The following is a 24,314-nucleotide window of genomic DNA, read 5'->3' as shown; positions in this document are numbered from 1 at the left end:
GGTCAATCAAAGAACTAAAAATAAACAGAACATTGTTTTTTCCCTATACAGCCAACAGTGGTAATGTGCTACGACAGATAATTTGACGAATAAAGAGCATAGACATAGAAAAGTTACCAAACAAATAGGCCATTCGCATCTGTTTTCTAATACTGTGCTTTGAGGCTCAAAACAAGTCGAGGTAATGTGAAAATAAGAGGAACATCGAGCCAAAAAAGCGAAAAATGTTTATTTATTTATGTGAAGTAGCATTTTGAAAAATATATAGGCGGAACAAAATGTGTGAGAATGAATTTTAGATCCGATTCCGAATCGCCAAATCTACTAGATTTGTCGAATTGCCTAGTGACTGATATAAACTTAAAAAAATAGCAAGTTGATGAAGTTTATGCGCCGAAACTGTATCTGCAAATGTGTATGTATTTTCGACGATGAAGCGTGACATTCGGTGTGCTTTCTGTGGTATTATGTCATTGAATAGGCGTAAGAACCATATTGCCGAGTGCTGGAGTTCGCTTGGTCCATCCATCCATCCATCCATCCATCCATCACGAAAAACACAAAAAATAACGTTCCGCGTTATTGATGCAACAACAATATAAACTAAACGTGAAAGAAGGAATCAATATAAAAAATTTGTATGTTGCGTTCCGGAAAAGTTATTGGAAAGAGGGGTAATGCATGTACCGAACTAAAAGACATTTTACTGGTTATATATATATATATAACATGAAAGTATACAATAACAAGTTTCGACTAAATAAAAAATGATAATATATATATATATATATATATATATATAGATATGCAAAATTTTTGTATTGATTTTATTTATTCTATGCTTCGTGATATCTGAATCTACTTATGATTTAATGGTATCGCGTTGATTCAAATCGGCGAAAATATTGTGATAAAGATAGGTAAACAATAAATAGCTCTAGCACAAGATTCTAGTGCATTATGCCATTATCACTTATCCTTGAAAAAAATAGGTCACACATCTAGATGGGTAAATATAATAGGAAACTATTTATTTAACAGGTGTTGGAACATAGCAGAGCCCATTAATATAGTTGAGCAACTTATCGATTCTATAAAAATCTGTCGTAGTTAGAAGGAGTGCTCCATTATTGCGATGAGGAGCTTATAATATGCCCTTTGATAATAATTATCAATAATGATAAACTTTGATAAAAAGAAAAAACGGATCTGGCCTAAAAATGGCATATTTTTGCAAATTATCTTCCACATATCACCGTTTTTCAGTAAAACGTCCTGGGGGTGTGTGTCCGATAGTTCTACTCGTAATTAAGTAGTCGAAAGCTTAGGGCCCACAGGTACATCTGTGAACAGGGCTCGAATTCAGTAGTTCTCAGAAATCGGTTATTGTATCATTTAGCAGTTATAAATAATGCTCATAGGGCATACACGAGATAAGTCGTACAACGCTTATAGCTCAATAGAGGCTAGTGTTTGATTTTTCCCGGGCTCAAAACCTAGTTGATGGGACTGGCGGCGCGAAGAGCATAGAGCAACGTTCGATTTTTCTCTCCTGCTTCGCGCTAGGACAAAACAGATGTAAGTCCAATTAACAGGCATCATTATATCGTTTGAAGAGACTGTGAATAACATAATTAGCCGTGAATCGTCTAGTGGTCACCTTTTGATCCGAACAGTAAATAAAGGTCATTAGTCAAATTAAATAGTAGCTCTTTGACTCAATAACGAATTCCAGCATTTGCTTCACATACGCTATTTAGCGCACGTTGATTGACAAGGGGCCAGTGATTATCATCTATCAAGAAATAAAGTAAACGCTTTCAATTTGGAACCTTCTCTGTCAGATTGGTAGCAGGGCTATGAAAGTGTCTAGTCGTTCTAAAACAATTTGCCTAGATTTTCCTACTTCGTTTGGATATAGAGGCGCCAGATTGGTGGCAGTGGCTTGTGTGCTAAAGAGATAAGTTCTTGGGTATGTATATATGGAGAGCAGTGTACATATTTTTTTTACAATAATTTCAAATGTTTATGAAAAAAATATGCAAAGATATAATTTTTTCGATAATTCTAGGATGGACGTTTGTTTCGTCTGAAAAAAATTATTGCTATCTAGTTTCAAAGCCTATTCACTTTTGATATTCCAAGCTTTCACTGTAAAGGAGCCTATTCATAGATATAATAGCGCGAAATCTAATTTGGCGAACTATGTTCCGCTTCGGTCTTATTTACGGATCGAGTGTTGTTTACGGGGCATCCAATTGATATTTTCTTCATAGTACTTTTTTTTGCTGCGAGTGCTCTACCTGTGCGGTTTTTAGCAGTCATATTGTTTGAGATACGATCTGTTTCATTGCGAAGGCCACATAACGGGTACGAATACCTACATAATATTTACTATGAAATATAAACATTTCGGATAAGAACTTTTATAACTGAATTGCACGAAATACTAATTTACGATATCAATATCATTTTAAGCAAACGTTTGTTGGTTTCTAAGTCAATAACAACCACGATTTATGTCTTCTTGTGTAACACCGATATTGTGTACTTCGTAATTTCGTCCATCTTGAATGCGTGCGGATGTTGTCCTCGTTCGAAAGCTAGGTAGGAATAACCGGCCAGAGGATGGGTCTGCTCACGAGCCTAGGCATATTATGTTTGCGGACGAAACAGATTCCACGGCTGAATTCACGAGGACTTCTGGAAGAACCGCGTAATTCTCGGGCGACTTTTATTTACGCCAGGTCGACATGGGCAACGCGCACGAATGATAATGTTAACATTTCAAACCAGACAACCCCAAAGGTAATATATTGGTCATGATATTTCCCTGATTAGTTATCACTGACCACCAGTTCTGGCTATTAATGTGAATGGTCGTGACTTGATATTGATCTTAAAATTAAGTCTCTGTAGTATCCCAATTGTAGTTGGGATTCTACAGAGACTTAATTCTCTCTCTCTACCTTCTTTCCAAGACTAGCTTTCCACGTTTTAAAATTTTCTAACTTCAACTTGTATGCTCGAGGAAACAACGTTAAAGATAACGCCCTCAGTATAGTATCCGACAGGACCGTAAAGCGACATGAAGCAGTAGTTCTTATCTAACGTGCTTCATAAATTTGACAGTTTTTAGAGCTTAAAATTAGAATATTGTCGGTTCGAATTATAAATGCCACTGGTTTAGTATATGATAACACGTCCCTATGTATGTTGTATCTCTCAGGCGCAAGACATAAAAACAGTGTCACTGGAGCGTTTCGTCTCTGTATCACCGTCATGGTTACAGCCCTATCTACGATTAATGAGAATCGAGCGCCCAGTTGGCACATGGCTGACGTTGCTGCCTAGCTTGTGGGCCCTGACCACCGCGGCCCCAGCTGGTTCCCTGCCTGATCCCCGATTAGCGGCATTATTTTGTACGGGCGCTCTTTTAATGCGTGGTTTCGGCTGTACCATCAATGATATGTGGGATCGCGATATCGATCGCCAGGTCGAACGAACGCGCCAACGACCTCTAGCTGCGGGTCGTTTGTCGCGCTGGGACGCTCTTTGGTTTGCCGGTGGCCAAGCAGGCCTAGCGTGCCTTGTATTGTTGCATTTTAATTGGAACACGTAAGAAGCATTTCCTACGCGAATTACGCTTTCGAAATTTATAACCTTTCGTACAGGTTTGAGGTAGCGTGTGCCGTCCTTTTGTAAAAATGTTTGCACTTCACAACTATATCATAAAGCCCTATGAACGTTTTGCTTCCAGAGCTAAGAAAAGTTCCCTGAGTGTTCAATACTCATATAAATTATTTGTATCTATAACTCGTGACATTGCAGAGTAATGCTGGGTCTAGCCTCCGTAGGACTTGTGGTCATCTACCCTGTTATGAAGCGATTTACGTATTGGCCACAAGCTATCCTTGCCGTAGTATTTAATTGGGGAGCACTGCTCGGGTTCTCCGCAGTTCAGGTGAGTTGTCTATTATAGATGAAAGTAGTGAAGATATTATTTTCTGTCGATTGAATTTTCACTAGAGCGATTAACAATCAATAGTTTTTGTGTCATATGTTGCAAATGAAACAACCCGGCCATACGTTCAAGGTACAGATTTCCATTGTCCCGCTGTAGACTAGCAAGCTTTTTTTTATTTAAGACTGATATAGGCTAACTAAAGGTCTAAAAGGGGCGTTTCAAAGCAGAGGTCAAAGATCATTGATTGTCCTCATAGACAGACATTATTAATAATAGGCCTTAGGAAAGCAATGTAGTAATACGAACAGACCTACATCTTTTCTGCTATTCATATAAACGTTACACAAATTGATTCATGTTACTATGATATCCTGGGTATATGATGTGTAAAAAAGTGTTAAAGGCTAAGCAACTGTGTTAGAGATTTATAAACTTATTAGCCATTTTTCGTCGACGTCAGTGTGCATAAAATTCATGCCTTCAATACTGAAAACAACCTTCAGAACCAACAAAAAAAAATAATAACAAATACAAGATGGTGAAGGATAATCGTAAAATCTACGTATAATTGCAATGATTATTTGTTTTTACTTGTCTTTTGACTGAGCTTGCTTTTCTCTTCTATGCGTCTCAGTTAGTCTCCTCATAAGGCTAACGGCGTTAGGTTTCCTGACGCACTAGCAATAAAACCTGGACTTCACCTGCATTGTTACTGTTACCATACTTGTCTCTATTGTCTAACTACGCTTGCCTAAATTTAGGGTGCAGACATGAGTTGGACTACAGCGTTACCTATGTACGCAGGCGCGTTCTCCTGGACACTCATCTATGATACAATTTATGCACACCAGGTTAGTTAAACGGTTTAAAAGCGAATTATACGAATGTATGCAGAATTCACTTATAATATTTATAGTCGCTTATAAATGAGCAAGATACTGTTGTACTTAAATCCGCTACTTGCTACACTAACAATGAGAAATAAAAAGAAGGAGTGAAGTAAAATATTAGCAATTGAGGTATACTCAGTTACGTTTGAGTTTTTTAATTCGGCAATGTTCAATGTTACTAGTTTAAGGAAAGATACTGTAGTAATGTGGTTCAGCATTATGACTTTTTTATTTGACATTTATTATATGACAGCATTATACTTTACTTAACCTCAGACCGACGTTTTCCTGAATTTATACTTCACTAGTCGACAAGCACCGATTTTGTAACATTTTTTTAAATGTCGCAAAATGTAACTGCTTTATTTTATTTATATTTCTTTTGTAATAGTCCTTTCTAAAATGTTCCTTTTTTTCGTCTTGAATGACCATATTTTATTAGCTATCTCGTTGACGTTGCTAACGATCTCCCTGAATGAAAAATAAATATTGTCATACATTTTTTTTAATACGCTGTACCCGATTTTACGATTGGTTGTAGGATAAGAGAGACGATCTACTCGTAGGGATGAAGTCCACGGCACTGCGATTCGGTGCACGTACCCCTCTCTGGCTAGGTGCCTTTAGCACTTCAATGACAACTGGACTCATTGTAGCCGGCATCACTGAAAACATGGGCTGGCCGTATTATGCAGCTATAGCGGCTTCGTCAGCTCTTCTTACTAAGCAAGTGAGTTTTTGCTAGAATTTGGTCGGCAAAGGGACGTATGAATTAATACGTTGCCGAAGAGTTAGTTAAATCTCGTAAGAGAAAGGAGTTAGCTTGCTTGCTTTCCCTTATATTGCATATAGATTCGTATGAAGCATTCCTTGCTTTAGCTAGTTTTGAATGGACGCGCGAATTGTATTTTCAGTAAAGATCTCTACCTCTCTGCAATAAAATTTTGCACCAATACCCCAAAATATACAATATTAAATTTCCCTTAGAAATCTCATCATGAACAGAAAGGGTAATCATTTTTGTTCTGGCCAAAGTTAGTGGTAAGCTTGCAAAAAACCAGTGCCATCTCATGTAAGGTAAATATTTGTATCGTCCTTACCCATTATAGGGCATGGTATTATTCAGGTGTAACCGTTACAAAGGAAGAAAGGCAAAGATATGATAAAAAATTTACCCGTCAAAATTCAACCCTAATGCATGCAGTAACTTTGACCTTCGCAAACTTAATTCACGAGTTTCATTATTAATTAATTAATTAGTTAATTCACAGTGTATGTATTGCTGTTTCTGACATGCCCACAGGTAGCAACACTGAAAATCGATGATCCTGCTGATTGCGCTAAGAAATTTGTGGCCCATCGAAATATTGGACTTTTAGTACTTTTGGGCTGCATAGGAGGCAGTCTGCTTAAGAGCGTCTAACGATAGCGTTCTGTCTGACGTCTGTTAAGACAACGAATACCCAAAGAGCATTTATTGGGATTATTATTGTTATAATTATGCTTACCTGTTATATTATAACTATGTTGTGACTTTTACCCTCACGGTTGAAAATGACGGAGCTCGTGGCTGTTTTTGCTCTAACAACCCCGATTCGTTTATTAGGAGCGACAAAGATGCATTGAAAGGGTCAGTCTACAATGCGAAATGTATTGTAGACTCACTGCTTTCGTTCGTTTCTTGACCGAAACTGTTGTTTCTGCTACTGTCCAGCTAAGGATAATCTATTACGAGCGATAGATCATTTTGAAACGGCGATTTTCTGCTAAACACGCGTGCTGCTAACTATGAAAAAGCAAATATCCGTAAGGAGCGATTGAGACTGTTCCAGCCTTCTCTGTGCTTACAATGACAAGAGGCACAATGTGACACGCGTGATAAAGTGAGCCCCTCTAGTCATAGAATCACTCCGCGAATGAGAACATTCCAAGGACGGGTATCACTATGAGTTTTATTAATGTATTTATAATAACTGACTGTCACGAAAAGTAATAGATATTTAACGAGCATGAAATGCCCTCGATTAGACATAGCAGTTAAAACAACTTAAACGGCTTCACAAAGGCCTTTGAGGAATCAATGAAGGTGTTTTAAACACGGATGTGATAATAGCTGCGCTCATATAAAGATTTAGTGGATAAGTCGTAAGCTTTTGTAATAACTATATTTATACAAACACAGTAATAGAAGCACCCAGTACATCAGTAGTTCCTCTGAAAGTTAAATAGAGTCTTTTTACACTGACCGGCACTTCAATATGCGGAACAGACAACGAATATAGCAGTTGGTTGACAGTGTAACTGTGCTCACCAACTATCTACTTTTAAGTTAGCGTTAACCTGAATAAATGAAATCCTGAAACTTTTTTTCAAAAGTACCATGAATTAGTAAAATGTTAATGAAGCCATTAGATCAAAAGCAGATGATTAAGGTAGGTAAGTTTATCCTTTTAATTTGTTAAATGTCATATTAACTTTTGTTTGCAGTAACATATTGATCACTTACTTAATATGCTGAACGGTACATTTATTTCAAGTAGGTCAGGTTTTCTTTAGGTTGGCGTTTCTGTTTACAACTTCCATAATGGTCTCAGTGATATCCTCGATATCATTTTGCATCTTATAACCGTGAGATTCATAGGTGGTATATTATTTTTAAGAATTTTGTTTATGATCTTAATTAGCGCATCGTCAAGGTAAGGCTAAATAGGCCTGCCATCAGCCGTATGATTAGCTTTATATATCTAGTGAGATATCTGGTTATAATTAACAGGCATATTATTTTTGACCATTACAGCAAGTAAAGCGGCAAAGCATTGGTCCGTGCCGTTCTTGCTTACGTATTTCTCTTGTTTTATATTTTAGAAGCATATTTTCAAGTAACTTGTTACTTGAAACCGTATGCTACCGCATTTATTAGGGACCAACATCTTACACTACAATTAGCAAATGGATGAGGTGGAGAAAACGTTGCTTTTTGAAACCCGTTATTGCGCTCAATTGCGGACTTGATTTAAAACAATTATTATAGACAGTAAATAAAGTTTGCAAGCTCTCTTTTTACCACTGACAAAATAAGAACTTGTTTATATAGAAAATATCGCACACATCGGTTCGAGACTAGTTGTTCGTATCAGAATGCGTGCGAGACTGCGTTAGCGGCTACCAGAAGCTTATAGCTCATAATGTGATTTGACTGATCGCAAATGAAAAATAAAATTATCTACGCGTTTATACGACTTATTATTTTCCCAGAGGTAGGTACATCATAGGACGGCTCTTTTTTCATGTCATAGTACAATATTAAATTTTTTACTAGATGAAGCTCTGTTTGCTAGGGACGGCACGATCAGTATTAAGCACTCAGCTTTTTTGTGCCTCAACGAGCCGTTCTTGCCTACGACGTAAGAGAGGTTTGCATTAGATGTGATGTAGGCAATGAGGTATTACTTGGTGTATGTTTACCTCTTAAACGGCCTCTGACAACTGAAACTGAGAAAAACAAAGTTAATAGGCGGAGGCGGCCTTGGTAAAGAGGTATAGCGCAGCTTTTACACTGCAAGCGACCAAAGCGCCAAAAGGGTGCGCGTCTGCACCGCCCGTCATCATCATCTTCACCACCTTTGCTATGTAACAGACACACAGACAGACAAAGGCATATATAGAGAGTCAGTTCGTCTTCAGAACATAACACCAGATCGGTCGGTCTTTTTTTCTCTCTTCGCTGATAGCAAGGAAGAGCCTGTTTCCTTTCACTCTACTGTATGCTCTAGTGAACCAATCCGAATTATTGTGAGCACGTTTATCCGAGCACCTGAGTATGTTGCCCCGCCTCTTCTTAATCTTTATCACTGTTGAAGACTAGCGTTCTACCTGTCTTTACTCCGCATATGGCCTAAACGTATTCTTGTTACTGCGCTGGTTTGGCGTTTCGTGAATTTGCACTTGTTATCTGAGTGGCGGATCGTCTTCCGTTACTAAATCACACAAAGATCTACAAATGAGGCTACCCCCATGATGGTCGACGGGCCACGTTATCGCTAGCATTTCAACAATGAGACTATTCTACCAGGTAACTCCGGTTACTGAGTGTTTGTGGCTGAATAACGGTGAATGGTCGTTCGAGTGGTGGTATACACAAGTTCGTGTTGTATTTAACAACATGTCTGTTTTTTTTTTAACTAGCGAATCGCGTTTTGTTCTAAACATGTTTGCGTGACGGTGTATTCGTTGATATTCATCAGTATCGGAATTTTTTCGTACTCAGTTGCTACAACGGAAATCCTGCTGATGTTTAAGTCGTCGGGCACGTGAGTGCGCTCTGCGATGTTACGTTGACCCGTCAGAGTTGAACAGTCGATGTATCGCGGAGAAGGATGCTTCACTGGGATCGCCTCGCGATGGTGAGTTACCTGAAACGGTTCGATTATGCTATGATATACACCAATCTTCGATCAGGAATATAGTCAATAATTCTCAAGTATTTTAGATATCGCGATTTATAATAGGCAGTTTCCAGCAATCGCAGACAGATCACCGATGAGATCTTAAAACTTAGGATATGCGCAAATTTCAAAATCCGGTTTTGTCAGCGGACCGCTATAAGGGATAAATATCTAAATGAATAATTATAAGATATCCAGAGAGAGGGATGTTCGGTTTTATTCAGAAGTTACATAAATATGACTACTACTAAGAGAACTCGAATCTTCAGCAACAAGAGGGGACGCTCAGCACATTGGGATATTACTCATTTAGTTATTTATAAATGCCATACAACTGATAAACTTGAGTAAACATGACCAATTAAGAACACAAGAAGGTTTATAACATCAAAATATATTGCCTTTCATCACAATAGAGCTTTTGTCAATAGGAGGGATAGAAACGGGAAGTCTGAGACGTGGCTTTTTGCTCTCAGTGATGAACAAAGAATTTGAAATATGGGAACACCGTGAAGTTCAGACAAAGTGTTTTTTAAAAAGCATTTTTTTAGGTGCGCAATTGAACAAAATTTAAAGACGTAGAAAATGTATGCTGCGCAGATTAGCACATTTAATAGACTTTCATAGATTTTTTATTTACTGAAATAATCCGCCTACATATAGAGTGTATCTTAGGCCACATGTAGCTTTACGGGTTACATAAATACAGTAGAGATGTTAAGGGCTCTAGCTCCTCATGGCATCCAAGTTGTAATTTCCACTCACATCAACAAGACAGAAGTGGTGAGAGAGTTGACAGCCTGTTATGCTGGTTCTTAATTTTAATACAATAATTCGAAATGTAAAAGGTTTCTAGCGCATGTTGACATACCGTTAGTTAAAAATTCTTGTTCAAACGTTATACATGCGGCCAGCTTTTACCCAGCTGTTGTTTTTTTTCCAGAATATGCCCATTTACGCATCATTCCTGTGTCACTAATGTATGTGGCATGTTTGACATGGTGGACTCACTCAGAATAAGCCTGATGAGGCACGATTGTTATTCTGTTAACAGCAATCTGCATGACATATTCTATGGTTATCTGTAGGTTTTACGTATTCTGTGACACGCACTTTCTCGGAGAATGCCACAACCATAACAAAGGCAGTTTTCGCTCCGTCGAAAGCGACGTTCAAGTCCGCTGAAGGTCGGATAGCTATTTCAACCTAGTGGCGGAGATAGGCTGAGACCTGACTCTTTGCGTTGTTTCATCGTTGCCGATGGGTGCATTTCAAAAGTTATCCGATGCCTTCTAGCACTACGAATGCGTGCTCCTCTATGTAATGGACAATGTACAGTGAGACACTTAGGACGATACAGAAATAAATGCCATTAAACAAGCTGGAAGATAGTGTCAATTCCAAATGTTTATTCGAGCTGTTTGGTGATTTACATCGATGCTTGAACATGCAATCAGTTACGGTAATCTAATACCTGTGAGAGACTCGTGAAAGGGATACTTCCTAATGCCGTGGTAGATTCGCCAAACGAATGAAATCGGAAAAACGGTAAGCGCGTAAATAAATATTTAATAAACTGTATTGTCAGTTACAAGTATGCTATATGGGCGATTTGGGACTCTGAATGTAACTTCGTCTACGTCATCTGGGAAAAGTAAAACCCCGGTTTTCGTAGAACACAGAAGACGGTTACTCTTTCACTGTAAGTCGCTTCTCCGTCTGCTTCACCGGGCTATAACTAACTGACGCCGCAATGAATTCTGCGTACGATTTCATGCCATATCAGGAATTTCTGGTATAGAAGGTTGGACAAACCATATACATCTAAAGCGTTTTACTGGCAAAAAATGATCCGCTTGCAGCCTTTGAGTATAGACTATAACTTCCGAAAAGTCATATGCCTGCGTGCTTATGCACCATATAGCGCCTAGAACGTGCACGCTAGCTAAAAATTCGTTTTCATCCACAAAGCGGGCATCTAGATCGTGCGCAAGGTAGCAGTCGTCACTGCAATTGATTTCTGCATTTAACAGTGAAGATTTTTTCACCGCTGGAAAAGCAAGCATGGTCTGGCTGCTGGGTTCTTGAAATAACTCAAAAGCAATCAACTCCGATTGTGCATTTTATTTCTATTTCATATAGAAGGTTTCTATTTGAGTTTGCTAGAAAAGAAAAATTCGATTAACGGTAGGTTTAAACGTATTATATTTAGCCACTAGGGAACGCATTAAGAAACCAAAATAGTTAGAAATACATATCAGCACCTTTTTAATTAATTCTGAAATCCTTATTTTGGTTTGCCTCCCATCTTCTTCATAGAAAGATACTTTTGCCTCTCGATCGACTACGTACTCAGTAAGAGATAAATGCAACAATAGGTCAAACCGCCAGCAAAAGTATGTCTTAGCATATAGCTGCTATTTTGTGCGTATAATTACGGATACATGAAATGCATATGACATAAAGGAAATCGAAGAAGCATACCAAGCCTCCTAAAGAAGCAATGGCAAGACTATGTCCTGCATATTATCATGTAAAACGATTCCTATACGTACTACACCAGTATATGACTGTTTAGCTGTCCACGGCCTTTATAGAGGTCTCTGTGATAATTTAGTGGGTAACGCATTTGCCCCCTAATCCTAGGAACACGTTGTGGTCTAGCTTCAAACTCGGGCATAGACAGACTTCACTTCGTGTGAGAGTCAGCCGTCTATTTAATAAAACGCCCAACGGCAATATTGGATGTAAAACTTAAAACACAAAGGTCTTTATAGAAAAGCTAAGAAAGATTCCTGACCAGCAAACTGCACGACGATTCGGCCTGTTTGGTTTCATCACCTGCTTCAAAAATGTCAGTATATAATACCACTATTTTATTTTCGTATTTACGCATAAGTATTCGCAAGGATACTGTTTCTGGTAGACGGAACCTCCGCATTGAATCTTTTAGGAAAAGTGGAGTCTCCTACTATTAGTAGGTCAATTGACTCAGTGCAGTGAGCTGTTGGCTTAGAATTGGTTGGGAAGCCTTGACTTATACGCGGCCTGGACAAAGCATCCATCTCACGATTAAATTTTCCTAAATCAATAAAAGACCTTACTACACTACAGGAACATAAAGTAAGGCCAGTTTTAAGCGGCGATTCGAAGAATTGCTTCTTATCTCACTAGTAGCTTCTGAAGGTGGAACGAAGGTGGAGCAGGAGAAGGAAGATCAGTTCTTTGCTTCGTAGCACTACCGCATGTGCTGTCGCAGTAAACCCGCCTCGACAAAACCTTGTCTTCATTTTCTGTACATTAATTTAGAGTTTAAGTAAACTGTACTGGTCTTTAGGTGTGGTCAGAAACTAATGGAAGTGGAAGTGATTTCTACCAAATAGCCCCAAATCATCTGTACAGTACAGTGCGCCATCTCTCATAGGATAATGATTTTCACCCAGAAGGATCATTAATGGGCCAAGATTGTCCCCCCCCCCCGTCGTCTGATTGAAAAACCCCTGTTCCGAAATGCCATCGTCGGTGGTTGTTTGGGTCTCTTGTAGTATATGTAATGTGCACGAATTAATAAGTTATTAAATACGCCACTTGAAATTTCTGATTTATATGAGTAAGCCGTTAACTGATATAGCTAATCAGATACGTATACAACACAATTCTCCGTTATACCTTCGTATAACCTGAGCATTACGGTATTGGCGCGCACCTCCTGTCTTATGATTCGAAGTATCGAGAAAGAAGATGACGCATTTCGGACGTCAGCTCATGTGTAGGCCTTGAGGAGTCGTATTCCACGTTACTTCATTTACAGCTTTAACACAAACGATTCTGCTTTAAAATTATAGCTGTGTTTGTATTTTATATAATCTCGTTGTATGAATATCTGAAACAAGAAGCTATAAGAATGAATTATGACGGTTAGCGGAAACAGACAAACTGAAGAACATTTATTTCACTGCTCTCATTGTAATTGTCAGCGCGCTTCTGCCATTTAGTTTTTGTTACTATTAGATCTCAGGGTCTGCTGTCAATTTACCAGGGAAACCCCAACTAATTTTATCGATGAAGACGTCGAGACCGACTTTAAAGATCTTTTTTGCATGTTTAGTGCTGATTTATTTATGTACTTTAGTTATATCTCCTCGGATGTATTTTTTTTTATTAGAAAAGTAGTTTTACATAATAAATGTAATAAAAGATGGACGAAACGACAGACCGTAAACAAAACCGGCAACCTGCGTCAGTAGCTATCGATGAAAAATCAAAGTAACAAAGTGTAACGAGATTTCAAGTGTCTTATTTTAAGCCACAGTTCTAAAGATATCATTATGTAAACCCATTAAACTGGATCAAAAAAACCGCACTGATGTTGTTGGAGGAAAAAATGTCCATGTTCCTGCTTGAATGCGCACAGCTAGTTCATAGTAAAAGGTCAGTCGTTTCTCCCCAGTAATGTTTTGAATGATATCGCATCCACTGATTCGTTGTCGAAACATGTAGTGTGAAATATCACTTTTAGAAAACCGATTTATATCTGGTCAATGCCCTATTATAGTCCCATTTGATAGCACTTGTTTTCCACTCGCAAGGGAGCGTAAACCATCATCAGTGGTGTGATTCCTTTCTTCGCTGCCCGCTATTGTTATTCTGCGCTAGCAGACAGCAAAAGTATTCACCTACCACCATAACAAACAGAAGTCTGTTTGGACAGCCAGTCAGGTCAATGAGTAGTAAACTAACTAGCAAGTCAAGTCAACCAGGAGGAAGAGAGGGACGACGAAGAGCCAGTCGTCGCTAGCGGCAGGAGTCGTAGAGGTAACGTTAACAACGACCAGCGCAAAAAGATAGCAGTAAAAAGCTTATCATAATACACAGCATCTGTATAGAAAGCAACTGGCACAGTTAGATTACTTCTGCTGTTGATTGCTATGTGAATGAAAAGACGACAGTGGTATTTCGCTGGGTCGATCGCTGTTGACCGCGTTACTCGTTGATTTACTGAGCTGACTGTCGGTGAATATCGTTATTGTCGAGTATATTGATTGACTGGTTCTCTTCGGCCAATGTAACTTCAGCTGAGATACTGCTAGCTTCTGCCACTATTTGACCGTCTCCGTAGGTTCGCCTGTGAAAATTGACCCACTCTCTTCGATATATTGTGGATATATAGCCTGTAGGCTTGTGTATAGAGTTCCCTGTACACGTCGGACCTTTCACGATTTCGCACAAACTCTACGGCCAGCTGAACACTGACAGCAAAGGATAACTCGTTTGCAAATAAAAGAAAGAGTTTTCGGAAAAAACGTTCTAAAGCAGTAGGATCATCTAGCTACTGAATGAATAATCTACGCGCTTGATTGTGTGATCAATTTCGTAGTGTATGGGCTTGACTGCGCTACATTGTTTCGCGGTTTCGTCTTTTGGGACCTATTCGAGTACGTCGTAATTTACTGCACAATCACTAGATATAGAAACAAATTTGGTTTATGCAGCTGTGAGATTTATAAAACCGACCTGAACGATTTGCTATTTCTCTTAAATATACAACACATTTCCGCATATTGTCTTCGAAGATCTTATTTCGTTCTTCTTTGTAACTAATCTGCAGTCCGCGGTGTTCATCGATTTCGGACGCGACAGTATTGAACTTGCATCTGCAGTGAGTGCGTGTAATCAGATCTTTTAAGGGATGCCGTAGCCAAAACGGAAAGACGGGCTGGCGAAGGCGCCTGGGTGGGGGGGGGAATTAACGATGAACGCGTTTCGACGGGCTCTAACTGGAAAAAATGAGCCCGAGAACGGCTCTGATGGCGACCTGGCAAATCTGTGTCGAGACGATGAGTTAATCGGCGTTCTTGATTCAGCCCAGACCCGACTGGCTCTCGTGGAAGAACTCGAGACAGTGGTGAACGTAGATAATAGCCTCAACAATGTTACGGCTCTTGCCGCAACCGTACTGGGGGCCGGTGTCGGCGACGGCCCCGGGGGTCCACCACTTTTGGCCGCTTCAGCCGGACCCGTTGTTGTAGGGGGAACAGCTACAACCGGCCTCAAGGTCCAACACCAGCACCATCACCATGGATACGTCGGCGAAGATCAGCTAATTGGCGATGTCGCTTCTTCGGAATCGACTTCGCTTCTCGACGATTCAAGCGATGATAGTGGCGCAGACGAGAATAGTCCAGCACCACATTGCCATCAGTCAATGGTAGGAGCATCAGCTGACGAACCTGGAAAAGGTGCTACCTGGAAATTGTGCTGCGCGTTCGGCCTCTGCTTGTGCTTCATGATCGCCGAGATGATAGGTGCTTACATTTCTAACAGGTGAGTCAAGCCATCCTTTAGATAATCGGCAGAAAACATTTCAAATGTAACAATATGTGTTTACAACTGTCTGTAGAAAAATTATGACCGTGTTGAAAAAGAAATGAAAGGCTACTGCAATTTGAAATGTAGCACTGGCTCATTACTAAAGAACACGATGGTATTTCGATGGAGTTGTGCGAGTAGAACGACGTCATACGTACACAGGGAATTGTATGACTTTAATCGAGTTCGTTTTTCTTGGTTTGAATCGTATGTTTTCGATATCTCTTGAGCCAGTTTCTTTCTTTTAATATATTATCATTATTTCACAAAGGACGGTATTCAGTATAGAAAAAACATCATAGACTAAATGATAGCCCCCATTCCAATGAAGCAAACATTGATCTTTGATAATTTAAAAATATGTTGTGCCCTCACGTTGCAACTGGTTAGACTTATAACGATTTACCAGATTAATCAAAAATATTTTTATTCACTTTTGTATAGAATATATAATCTTTACCAAACATGTCTCTTTTTAGATTTCAATGTGCTTTTGTTTATGAGTAACATCGGGACGAATCCAATATAATGAAGTGATTTTTGACAAAGCTTTAGAACATTTGAAGGGACTCTCAGTTAATTCAGCTTTTCTAAACGCCAGGTTAGGTAAAAATGTTAGAATGCAGATATGTCAACAAGGAAAATTAAGTGCTAAAGCGTATAGCATGTGGGGGGAAGTTACACCGTTATGTAGAAAAAGGTTTTTTTCTTTGAATTCCGTTTTGTAAAGTGTCACCAGTTTTGGTGATTTAGAGTATTTTGACTGTGGTTATGCTTACGACTTACAGAATTCAACATATTCTAGTCTCATGAAAGTCATATTGTACGATAGAACTTACGTCCACTAAATAGAAAGAAATAAAAAATGATTTCCTATACAGAAATAATTTTAGTACGAATCGTAAATAATATTGGTTTATACTTATTTATAACGAAGTAATATACGAATTGTTATCTATCGAAGTGCCAAGAGATTTTAGGCAGATTTTGCCTACTTATTAATAGTTTAATGTTAAAGTATTTATGGCGCAGCTGTCAGCCTTAAAAAACAAACAACTGCGCTGCTCAATAAAACAATTCAGACTGTTTTATTTAGATATAAAATTATGGCTTTTCTTTAGGACTGCACCACTAAAATGGAAATCTATGAAGTCAGATTATGACCAGATACCATACGCTGTACAAATTTGAAGCTTCGGAGGGCTAGAGTACACCTTCCTATATATCAACAAGCTAAGATTTGTAATTTTCAACTTCTTTTCTTATAGTAAATTAAAGATAATGCGAATAGGCAATCAAATGAATCAATGACGAATTTACTTTTAAAATTGTCTATCACAATTAGAATTTTTGCACAGTGATTTCGAGGAGGAATTTTAATTAGTGTCTTATCTTTGGCTATTTATGCTGTTAATTAACCATCACTTTTTCGAAATTATTCATTCTAACGCTTGAAAAATAAACATACGATTTAATAATCGGGAACAGAACTTCTGTTTATCAGAGGCAAGAATATAGTCATAATCTGATGACCTCTAATGAATCTGAAATAAACTACGCTTTTTTTCATCTTTTTTCTTCTGAGATGAGAAATTTTTTTCATCTTACAACTGTTTGAATTTATATAAATAATACAACACATATAACAATAATTCTAGTAATAATAATAACTAGAACAAGTGGTTTGATTTTTAAACGAACTTTGTTTATATAAGGTAGCAATACAATAATAGTTTATTTATGAAACTGGTTCAGAGCCAAATCTAAAACAAATTTCCCTCTGGGTAACATTTGAACTGCAGTTTTTAGCTGTCTATCATCATTTGTATATCGTCGAATGCGTCGGGCTACATGATTTGTGTGAGCTAGGTAACAATTATACTGAAATTAAATGCTAACCTTTAAGCGCGATCAACATGAAACTTACCTCGACGTCATTTTCGTATTTTATGTCTGGCACGGGTTGATCTGATTATCTGTTATACAGCACGGCTATCTATTCGGATGCTGCACACATGCTGACAGATCTAACTGGGTTTGGACTGTCGATCGCTGCAATAATGATCTCCGCTCGCCGAAAGCCGACGTCGCGCCTTCCATTCGGATTTTATCGTGCAGAAATCCTCGGCGCCGTTGCATCCGTCCTTCTCATTTGGGTTGTGACAGGCATCCTTGTCTACGCTTCCATCAAACGCATCCAGGTGGCTAATTAGGCCGTTCTAATAACGGTTGTAAAATCTGACATTATCTGACGCACGTTTGATGTTACTGCAATGTAAATCACTTGAGAAGTAGTCTACATTTATCATTGTGTGACGTTTAGAAACGTGTTTGCGTCACCAGTTCAGAAATCGAACAAACATCTTAACACTTTCATATGAATAATCCCTCTTCAAAATTGAACTGATCCGTTACTCTATCTCTCTCTCCTCCCTCTGTCTATCTCCCGACTAAAGTCGTGTTCGAATCATTTTAGCGTTTTTGGGTACATTTTTCCAATATTCGCTTTTACCTTTCATTTCTGTTTCGTTTAGACGGACGATTTTGAGATCGACGCGAACACGATGATGCTGGTGAGTGCTGCGGGCGTCGTCATGAATGCAACTATGGCAGCCATCCTTCACGGTTCAGTGCCCTGTGTACTTAATATAAGCGGAGGCGGTCATTGCCATTCACATGGAGGCCTTTCAAGTGGACACGGAACTCATATTGGGCATGGAAACGTTGGTGAACAAGGCGTTGGCAGTTTCGGCGCTGGAGGAAACCGTGATAGAGGCGCGACTAATATCAATGTTCGCGCTGCCATGGTTCACGTGTTCGGTGATCTATTGCAGTCAATTGGAGTTCTTATTTCAGCCTATCTCATCAAGAACGATCCCGCCTTGAAGCTGGCCGACCCTATTTGCACGTTCATCTTTTCAACGCTCGTATTAGCCACCACCGTTGGTATTATGCGTGATGCATGTGCTATTTTAATGGAGGTAAGTCGATTGTTTTTTTTATCGCTAGACTATTTTATTAGATGGTATAGTACTAGAAATATACATTTATGGTGGAGTCACACACTGCTGGTATGTTTTATGATTTTTGTACAAGGGTATTGAAATGTCTTAGTTAAACAATGTAGACGACTAAGCTGATTTTATTCTAAGTACTCTTTCAAAATAATGTAACCGCCTTATGTTCTCTTACGGCCTAGTTCATCAAAAGAGCCAAGCTCGACTAAAAATCATTCGATTTCAGGTTATCACGTTCTTCTTGTAATTGAATGATAAAAAGGGGACTATATTAACATAAGACTTGCACTGCCAAGCTCTTGCACACTTACAAATTAGCAATGATTTTAACTTGAGGAAATGCCCTTTAATAGCGCGTTCTTTTCCACTCAACAGGCGTTCCCTCGAAAGCTGAACTATGCAGCAATCAGGCTTGGCCTTGAGGCCGTGCCTGGCGTCCGACACGTGCATAGTCTCCGCGCTTGGAGTCTATCAATGGAACGTATTGTGTTCAGTGCGCATCTTGCAGTGGACGTTCCAACTGATCGCGACATGGTAATGCGTGCCGCCCAACGTCTGCTACGAAAACGTTTCCGGCTATCAGATATTACCCTGCAGATTGAAACATATGATCGACAAGCAATCGCGCTCTGCGAGGATTGTCAGCTTTAGCAGCGCGTGAAGCGGAAGAGGCGAAGAGAAGCAAATTGCGATACTTCTCTGTTGCGATATGTGATCCAGCTAACGTAGAGGGAACCAGCAAGCAATGGTGATCATTTCAATGATAACTAAAAGCTGCAATAATATATGAGGCCAAAGCCCCGATGAAAATCTGTTACTTTGGGCAGAAGCAGATATAATATTCGCTGCACTGGATATACTTGCCCGCTGGGCAGAAAATCTGCGAAAATCTATTACAAAGAAAATCAGCAAAATCGCGAGCAATCTGTAAAAATTGTTATTCAAGTACATTGGCAGAATCTTGTCTTTCGCAGTGTTTCTTCATATAGAATCGTTTTCGGGAGAAGATCAAGATGCTATGTACTCAACTCACTCATCCAGTTAGCTTTACTGCTTCAGCTAATGCCATATTCGTAAGGGAGACGAGTAAATTCAGATTATTATTATTATTATTTACATGACGTATTTATTACTATCGTTAGGCACAGACAGGCGCTTGTTCACCAATGATTGAAGGTTCTGCGCTGCAAACAAAAAAGCGGACATTTCATAAAAAGATGTATTTTAACTATTTGTATATGACTGAAGTGACGTAAGTGTTCACGCGACTAATCATAGTAGCGACAAAATAAGTGTATAGGATCTGATGATACTAAAGGAAACAACAAATGAGCATGAAGCTGTTTGGAAAAAATGATTGACAGCATGGATCCTCTGTACGTCGAAGAAATATATCGAGTTTAAGCTCATCTGAGATTTCAACCGTGGCAGTTTGTGCAACAATTAAAAAAACGACTTCGGTCTTCCAGACCAGGTTTTCTGAGCTACGCCGAAATAGGCCCGAAATGAAGATAAAAAGAAAAACCGCACAAGAAGACAGAAGAGAACGTATCATCACGCAGTTGTCTATTATTTAGTTGGGCATGTTGTGTTTACGGCTATGATGGCTGTGCCTGATAATAATAATAATATGCGTTTTATTAGCATATGTATTAGTCACCGCCGGCCGTAATTAAACCGAAAACAAGATAACCAGCTAACGTACATATCATGCAAACATAGACCGCGCACTGTACTGGATATTCGCGCTGCTTGATAGCGTTGGAAACTAGAGCGAAAAGAGATAAACATCTTGTGTGTAGTACACTTTTGCTGTATGAAGACGCAAATATATAGTCAGATAAAGAGATAATAAATAATGGGTGCGGCGGAAAAGGATAACAGAGGAAGCGCACGGTGGGGGTGGGCCTCTTTTGCGATTGATTAAAGGTTTGTGTTCATGTGACTGTGTTCCAAGTGGCTTCGGCTTGGCTCTGCGTAGGTGTTCATTTGTCGGTTGAGTCTAGTCTAGAAGTATGTTCGCATAGAACAATGTCTGAAATGTCGACTCGTTCCTAAATTGTACCAGCCGTTCGGTTTAGATATATTTTTCATTAGCTAACTGGGTAGCTATATTTTCCATTAGCTAACTGGGTAGCTGTGTGTCGAAAAAGTAGGTAATAATGAGGCGCTTGTGCTGTTGAGAAGCTTGGTTGTGCCTTCCGAGGCGGACTCTGGTAAAAACAAGCCAATGCTAATGGCTTCTGATAACATGTGTTCTTGCTACGAGGCAAAGCCACCTTTAGCCAGATGCTGAGGGTTGTAAACTCTTGGCCTGTTTGTGCGACAGCGACACTGGCGGCTTAATTGAGTAGGACGTAACTATTTTTATTCAATTTACCTTTTCCTCCAGCCTCGTCATGGTGTATTCGCTTCTAAATTGAATTGAGATCACACCCCAATGATTTCATTACGTGGAAAGAAGACAACGTTGACGAAAATGGATTAACACTAAGCGTAGGCAAACTCTTTCAAGACATTGAGTTACTTTTTGACGCCCTATCTGAACAATAAAATAAACTTGAATACCATGGGCAGGCTAGAGAAAAGAAGCAAGCATATATATATATATATATATATATATATATATATATATTGTCAAGCGCTTTTTGTAGACTTCGCATTTTTTTTACAAGGGTTCTAACGAATGACAGTCACAGGGGCTATCATACTCAAGAACATTAACCTTATGAAGCAAAACAGTAAGCTGATTGATCATAAACGTTGACTACGTTTCGCACATTACAAACTGATTATTATGTCCACCTCTGAGACGAACATTATAACCATACCTCAAAGAGAATAATAGCGGCTTCCTTAGACACATTTGTAAGATAAAGCTCTAGCTTAAGTATTGAGCCGTATATTTATATACTTTTGCTACATAGAATTATATACCTGCGAATGGTCCTCAACCGTATGCACATGTATCAAATATTTCGGAACTGATGAAAAATGTAACTGTGTGTCATCTGTTCTATCAAGCTGTCGGAATGTGTGCGGTTTTTCGTTTTTAGCGGGGGACAATTGGTCTCATTTCTATTTGTAGACCATAACAGTTGACTTTCAAATGAGACAACAAAAAAAAAACTACAATGGCAGTAGCAATAATGGTAGTGTCATAATCCGTGCGCTGCGATACGCGCTGTTGTGAGTCATCCAGGGGGTAAAAAGTTTCGAGGTGCTCCAGGCTGTCTGCTATAGCTTGGGGTGCTTTCTGCAGCAAACATTTAGTGACATTGGCGGTCGTTATGAATGTTTAAGCGCGTAGTTTTCGGTAAACGTTGTCAACTGCCCGTATCACACTGCTTAGTATCGGCCGTTGTGCCGCTCGATACCGTTTTTGTTGGATGACAGAACACCTCGTTTACTTTAGGTCTCTCGAACCTGCCAAATCGAAAACGATGTTGTCATAGACTAATCTATTATGCTGGGTTGTGGGCGCTTTGAAACCATTTATTTTTATCTTTTTGTAAGGCGCTTATGCTCGTTGGAAATAGGACATTTATCAGCAGGAGCTATGTTAGCTCTGACCGATGTATTAATATATTAAGTACAATTTTATGGACTGTTCACATTTATTAGTTAGATGATGCGCTGTGCAAAATCATGCAGTCTCATTAAAATAATGAAAACTAGCAGCTGTAATTCTTATTATAGCCTGCCAGAAATAATTGAAGCGTCTAGCTAGGAGGTGAAAACACACATTGCGAAGGAATCCATATTCATGACTTTAGTTTTAAGTATGAATTATATCAACATTCATATGCTATGAATAAATACGTAATGTAGACCGTGTTTCTATATAATAGATTTAACCATACACAACAGCCAAGTAATTAATCAACAACTGAACACTTAATTCACGAAGTCTATCAACTAGTTATTAATAGCAAGGGTGATTATGGTATTGTTAACATTATGTTCTTCCTATCCTATAATGTCAGTAAGCTGTCATTGTCATTGACACTTCATTTGAATCAGAGTATGAAAATATCGTTTTGCCAGTATTGCCACGCTAGATGACGGTACAGCCTTTGTATAGAGCGCGAGACATACACACCAACTATATATATATATACCAGTATTGAGTCTAACATTGCTTGGCAGTTAGTCAACTGTGATCAACCAGACCTAGAGGAATAACGCCACGAAGTAAGCTGAAATATGGTGAAGCTTCCATCTTTTGTGTACGAATAAGCGAAAACACATTTTAGATCCAAGATCATATACATCGATAAGATTTTCCACATGGCAAAATCGAATGATAATAATAAATCATGTGCAACGTTGTCGTGCTATATCCAATACGATTTAAACCTACACAATCGACCACACACGCCTCGACGTACAGTTCAACTCAAACAACAAATGTGTGGCGAAGATTGACAATCAGATACGCCATACTAGAAAAAAAAAAAAAAAAGATACGATCTGCAATTGACATCTATTACGCTAGATCAAATAGCTGAAATAAAGAAGGGAACGAAGGAAGATGTACAAATAACGACTATTCGGTTATGATGATGTCAACCGTTAGCGATTTTTTGATGTGATGAATGTTACTTGCTGCATAGTGAAAAGCATGTGACAAGCATCGATACATTACTGTCGATATGGGTACACACATACAGTTAAGTAGACGTGTGTAAACATGATAAAATTTTAATAACGGCACTGAAGCTGTAAGGAATAAAAGGGACATTCTGAGGGGGCTTATGGGCGATAATTCAATAAACGGCTTCAGCCCGGCCGCCAAGCGAACACGTTCGCTCGGCAGCTACTAAGTCATTAGCTGGTAGGATAAACCAGTTCGACGAAGAGTTTGCGCTGACAATTTATACTTGGCAAATGGGCCACTAGAAGAGGCTACTTTTCCGTACAATGCACGCCGACCTGTAAATATATGGGGTTGTAAATGCTTAGCCTTCATATAGATTCACACCTTTTCATGCGGTGACGAAAGTGTGTGCAAGTAGAATTCCATAATTAGACTTTATGACAACAGAGTGGATACACAGCAAGTTTGACCCAAATTGAAAATTAGTAGTAGAGAACAGGCAGTTCTCAGTAAACCGGTGGTCGGAAGTGTTAATAAGTGCTCCCGATTGAATGTCAGTCAACATAAGAAAGGCGCATTGAAGGTAATAATAGTGATTACGGCATATGTAACGACGGTGGGTGTCGACGATGACAACAGTGATTTTGCTTACGACCACAGATACAAATAGAATAAAACATGAGGACTATTAGGGTTCGAGTTTTTTTTCTCTATTGGGGCTTATTAGACTACTGTTTGCGCCGAGTTACAGATATACTGAGGCATCATACACTATTTTTATTAAAAAAAACGATACGTATAAGATAATATGTAACTCTTATACTTACTTTTAGACGATAGTCATTTCACTAATTATTCTTTTTCTACACGTTCAACGTTGTATTCGGGTGATATGCCAGTTCTTATCAATGATATTATGCTAAGATATTAATAATATTCCACTCCGTATGAACAGTCTGATATTGTTTCAATGAAACTCCTAGTTGGATATGTTTGTTTATGACTCTTCAATTCTCAAAAAAGTTT

The 24,314-nt window shown here is 38.9% G+C and overlaps 2 protein-coding genes and 1 long non-coding RNA gene across 9 annotated transcripts; 2 read left to right on the top strand and 1 right to left on the bottom strand.

Annotated features, from left to right (window-relative positions):
- The first annotated feature begins 1,497 nt into the window (after positions 1-1,497).
- On the top strand, positions 1,498-7,224 carry Coq2 (ubiquinone biosynthesis protein COQ2, mitochondrial). Of its 5 annotated transcripts, none has more exons than XM_022850700.2 (7): positions 1,498-1,578; positions 2,608-2,808; positions 3,293-3,618; positions 3,832-3,964; positions 4,729-4,818; positions 5,399-5,587; positions 6,161-7,224. In XM_022850700.2, the coding sequence occupies exons 2-7, from the start codon at positions 2,629-2,631 to the stop codon at positions 6,278-6,280; spliced, it is 1,038 nt and encodes a 345-aa protein (XP_022706435.1). In that variant the 5' UTR covers positions 1,498-1,578; positions 2,608-2,628; the 3' UTR covers positions 6,281-7,224. The 5 variants fall into 5 exon arrangements, with proteins under 5 accessions (XP_022706435.1, XP_022706431.1, XP_022706434.1 ...); XM_022850696.2 differs by having other exon boundaries at positions 3,230-3,618; XM_022850699.2 differs by lacking the exon at positions 1,498-1,578 and adding an exon at positions 1,607-1,685 and having other exon boundaries at positions 3,230-3,618.
- A 60-nt stretch (positions 7,225-7,284) lies between these two features.
- LOC111270457 (uncharacterized) lies at positions 7,285-17,671 on the bottom strand. The gene is made up of 2 exons (XR_002686303.1): positions 17,599-17,671; positions 7,285-9,269 (listed from the first exon to the last, which is right to left on the bottom strand). It is a non-coding gene; the product is annotated as an uncharacterized LOC111270457 (long non-coding RNA).
- LOC111270455 (proton-coupled zinc antiporter SLC30A8) lies at positions 13,245-23,979 on the top strand. 3 transcript variants are annotated; one of them, XM_022850694.2, is made up of 5 exons: positions 13,245-14,117; positions 14,911-15,626; positions 17,659-17,872; positions 18,206-18,652; positions 19,064-23,979. In XM_022850694.2, the coding sequence occupies exons 2-5, from the start codon at positions 15,055-15,057 to the stop codon at positions 19,337-19,339; spliced, it is 1,509 nt and encodes a 502-aa protein (XP_022706429.1). In that variant the 5' UTR covers positions 13,245-14,117; positions 14,911-15,054; the 3' UTR covers positions 19,340-23,979. The 3 variants fall into 3 exon arrangements, with proteins under 3 accessions (XP_022706429.1, XP_022706427.1, XP_086828621.1); XM_022850692.2 differs by having other exon boundaries at positions 13,245-14,737; XM_086972495.1 differs by having other exon boundaries at positions 13,245-15,626.
- Positions 23,980-24,314: the final 335 nt, after the last annotated feature.

Source organism: Varroa jacobsoni, unplaced genomic scaffold, assembly GCF_002532875.2.
Source record: "Varroa jacobsoni isolate VJ856 unplaced genomic scaffold, vjacob_1.0 scaffold_1474, whole genome shotgun sequence".
NCBI lineage: Eukaryota > Metazoa > Arthropoda > Arachnida > Mesostigmata > Varroidae > Varroa > Varroa jacobsoni.
This window is presented reverse-complemented; position numbering and strand designations above follow the sequence as displayed.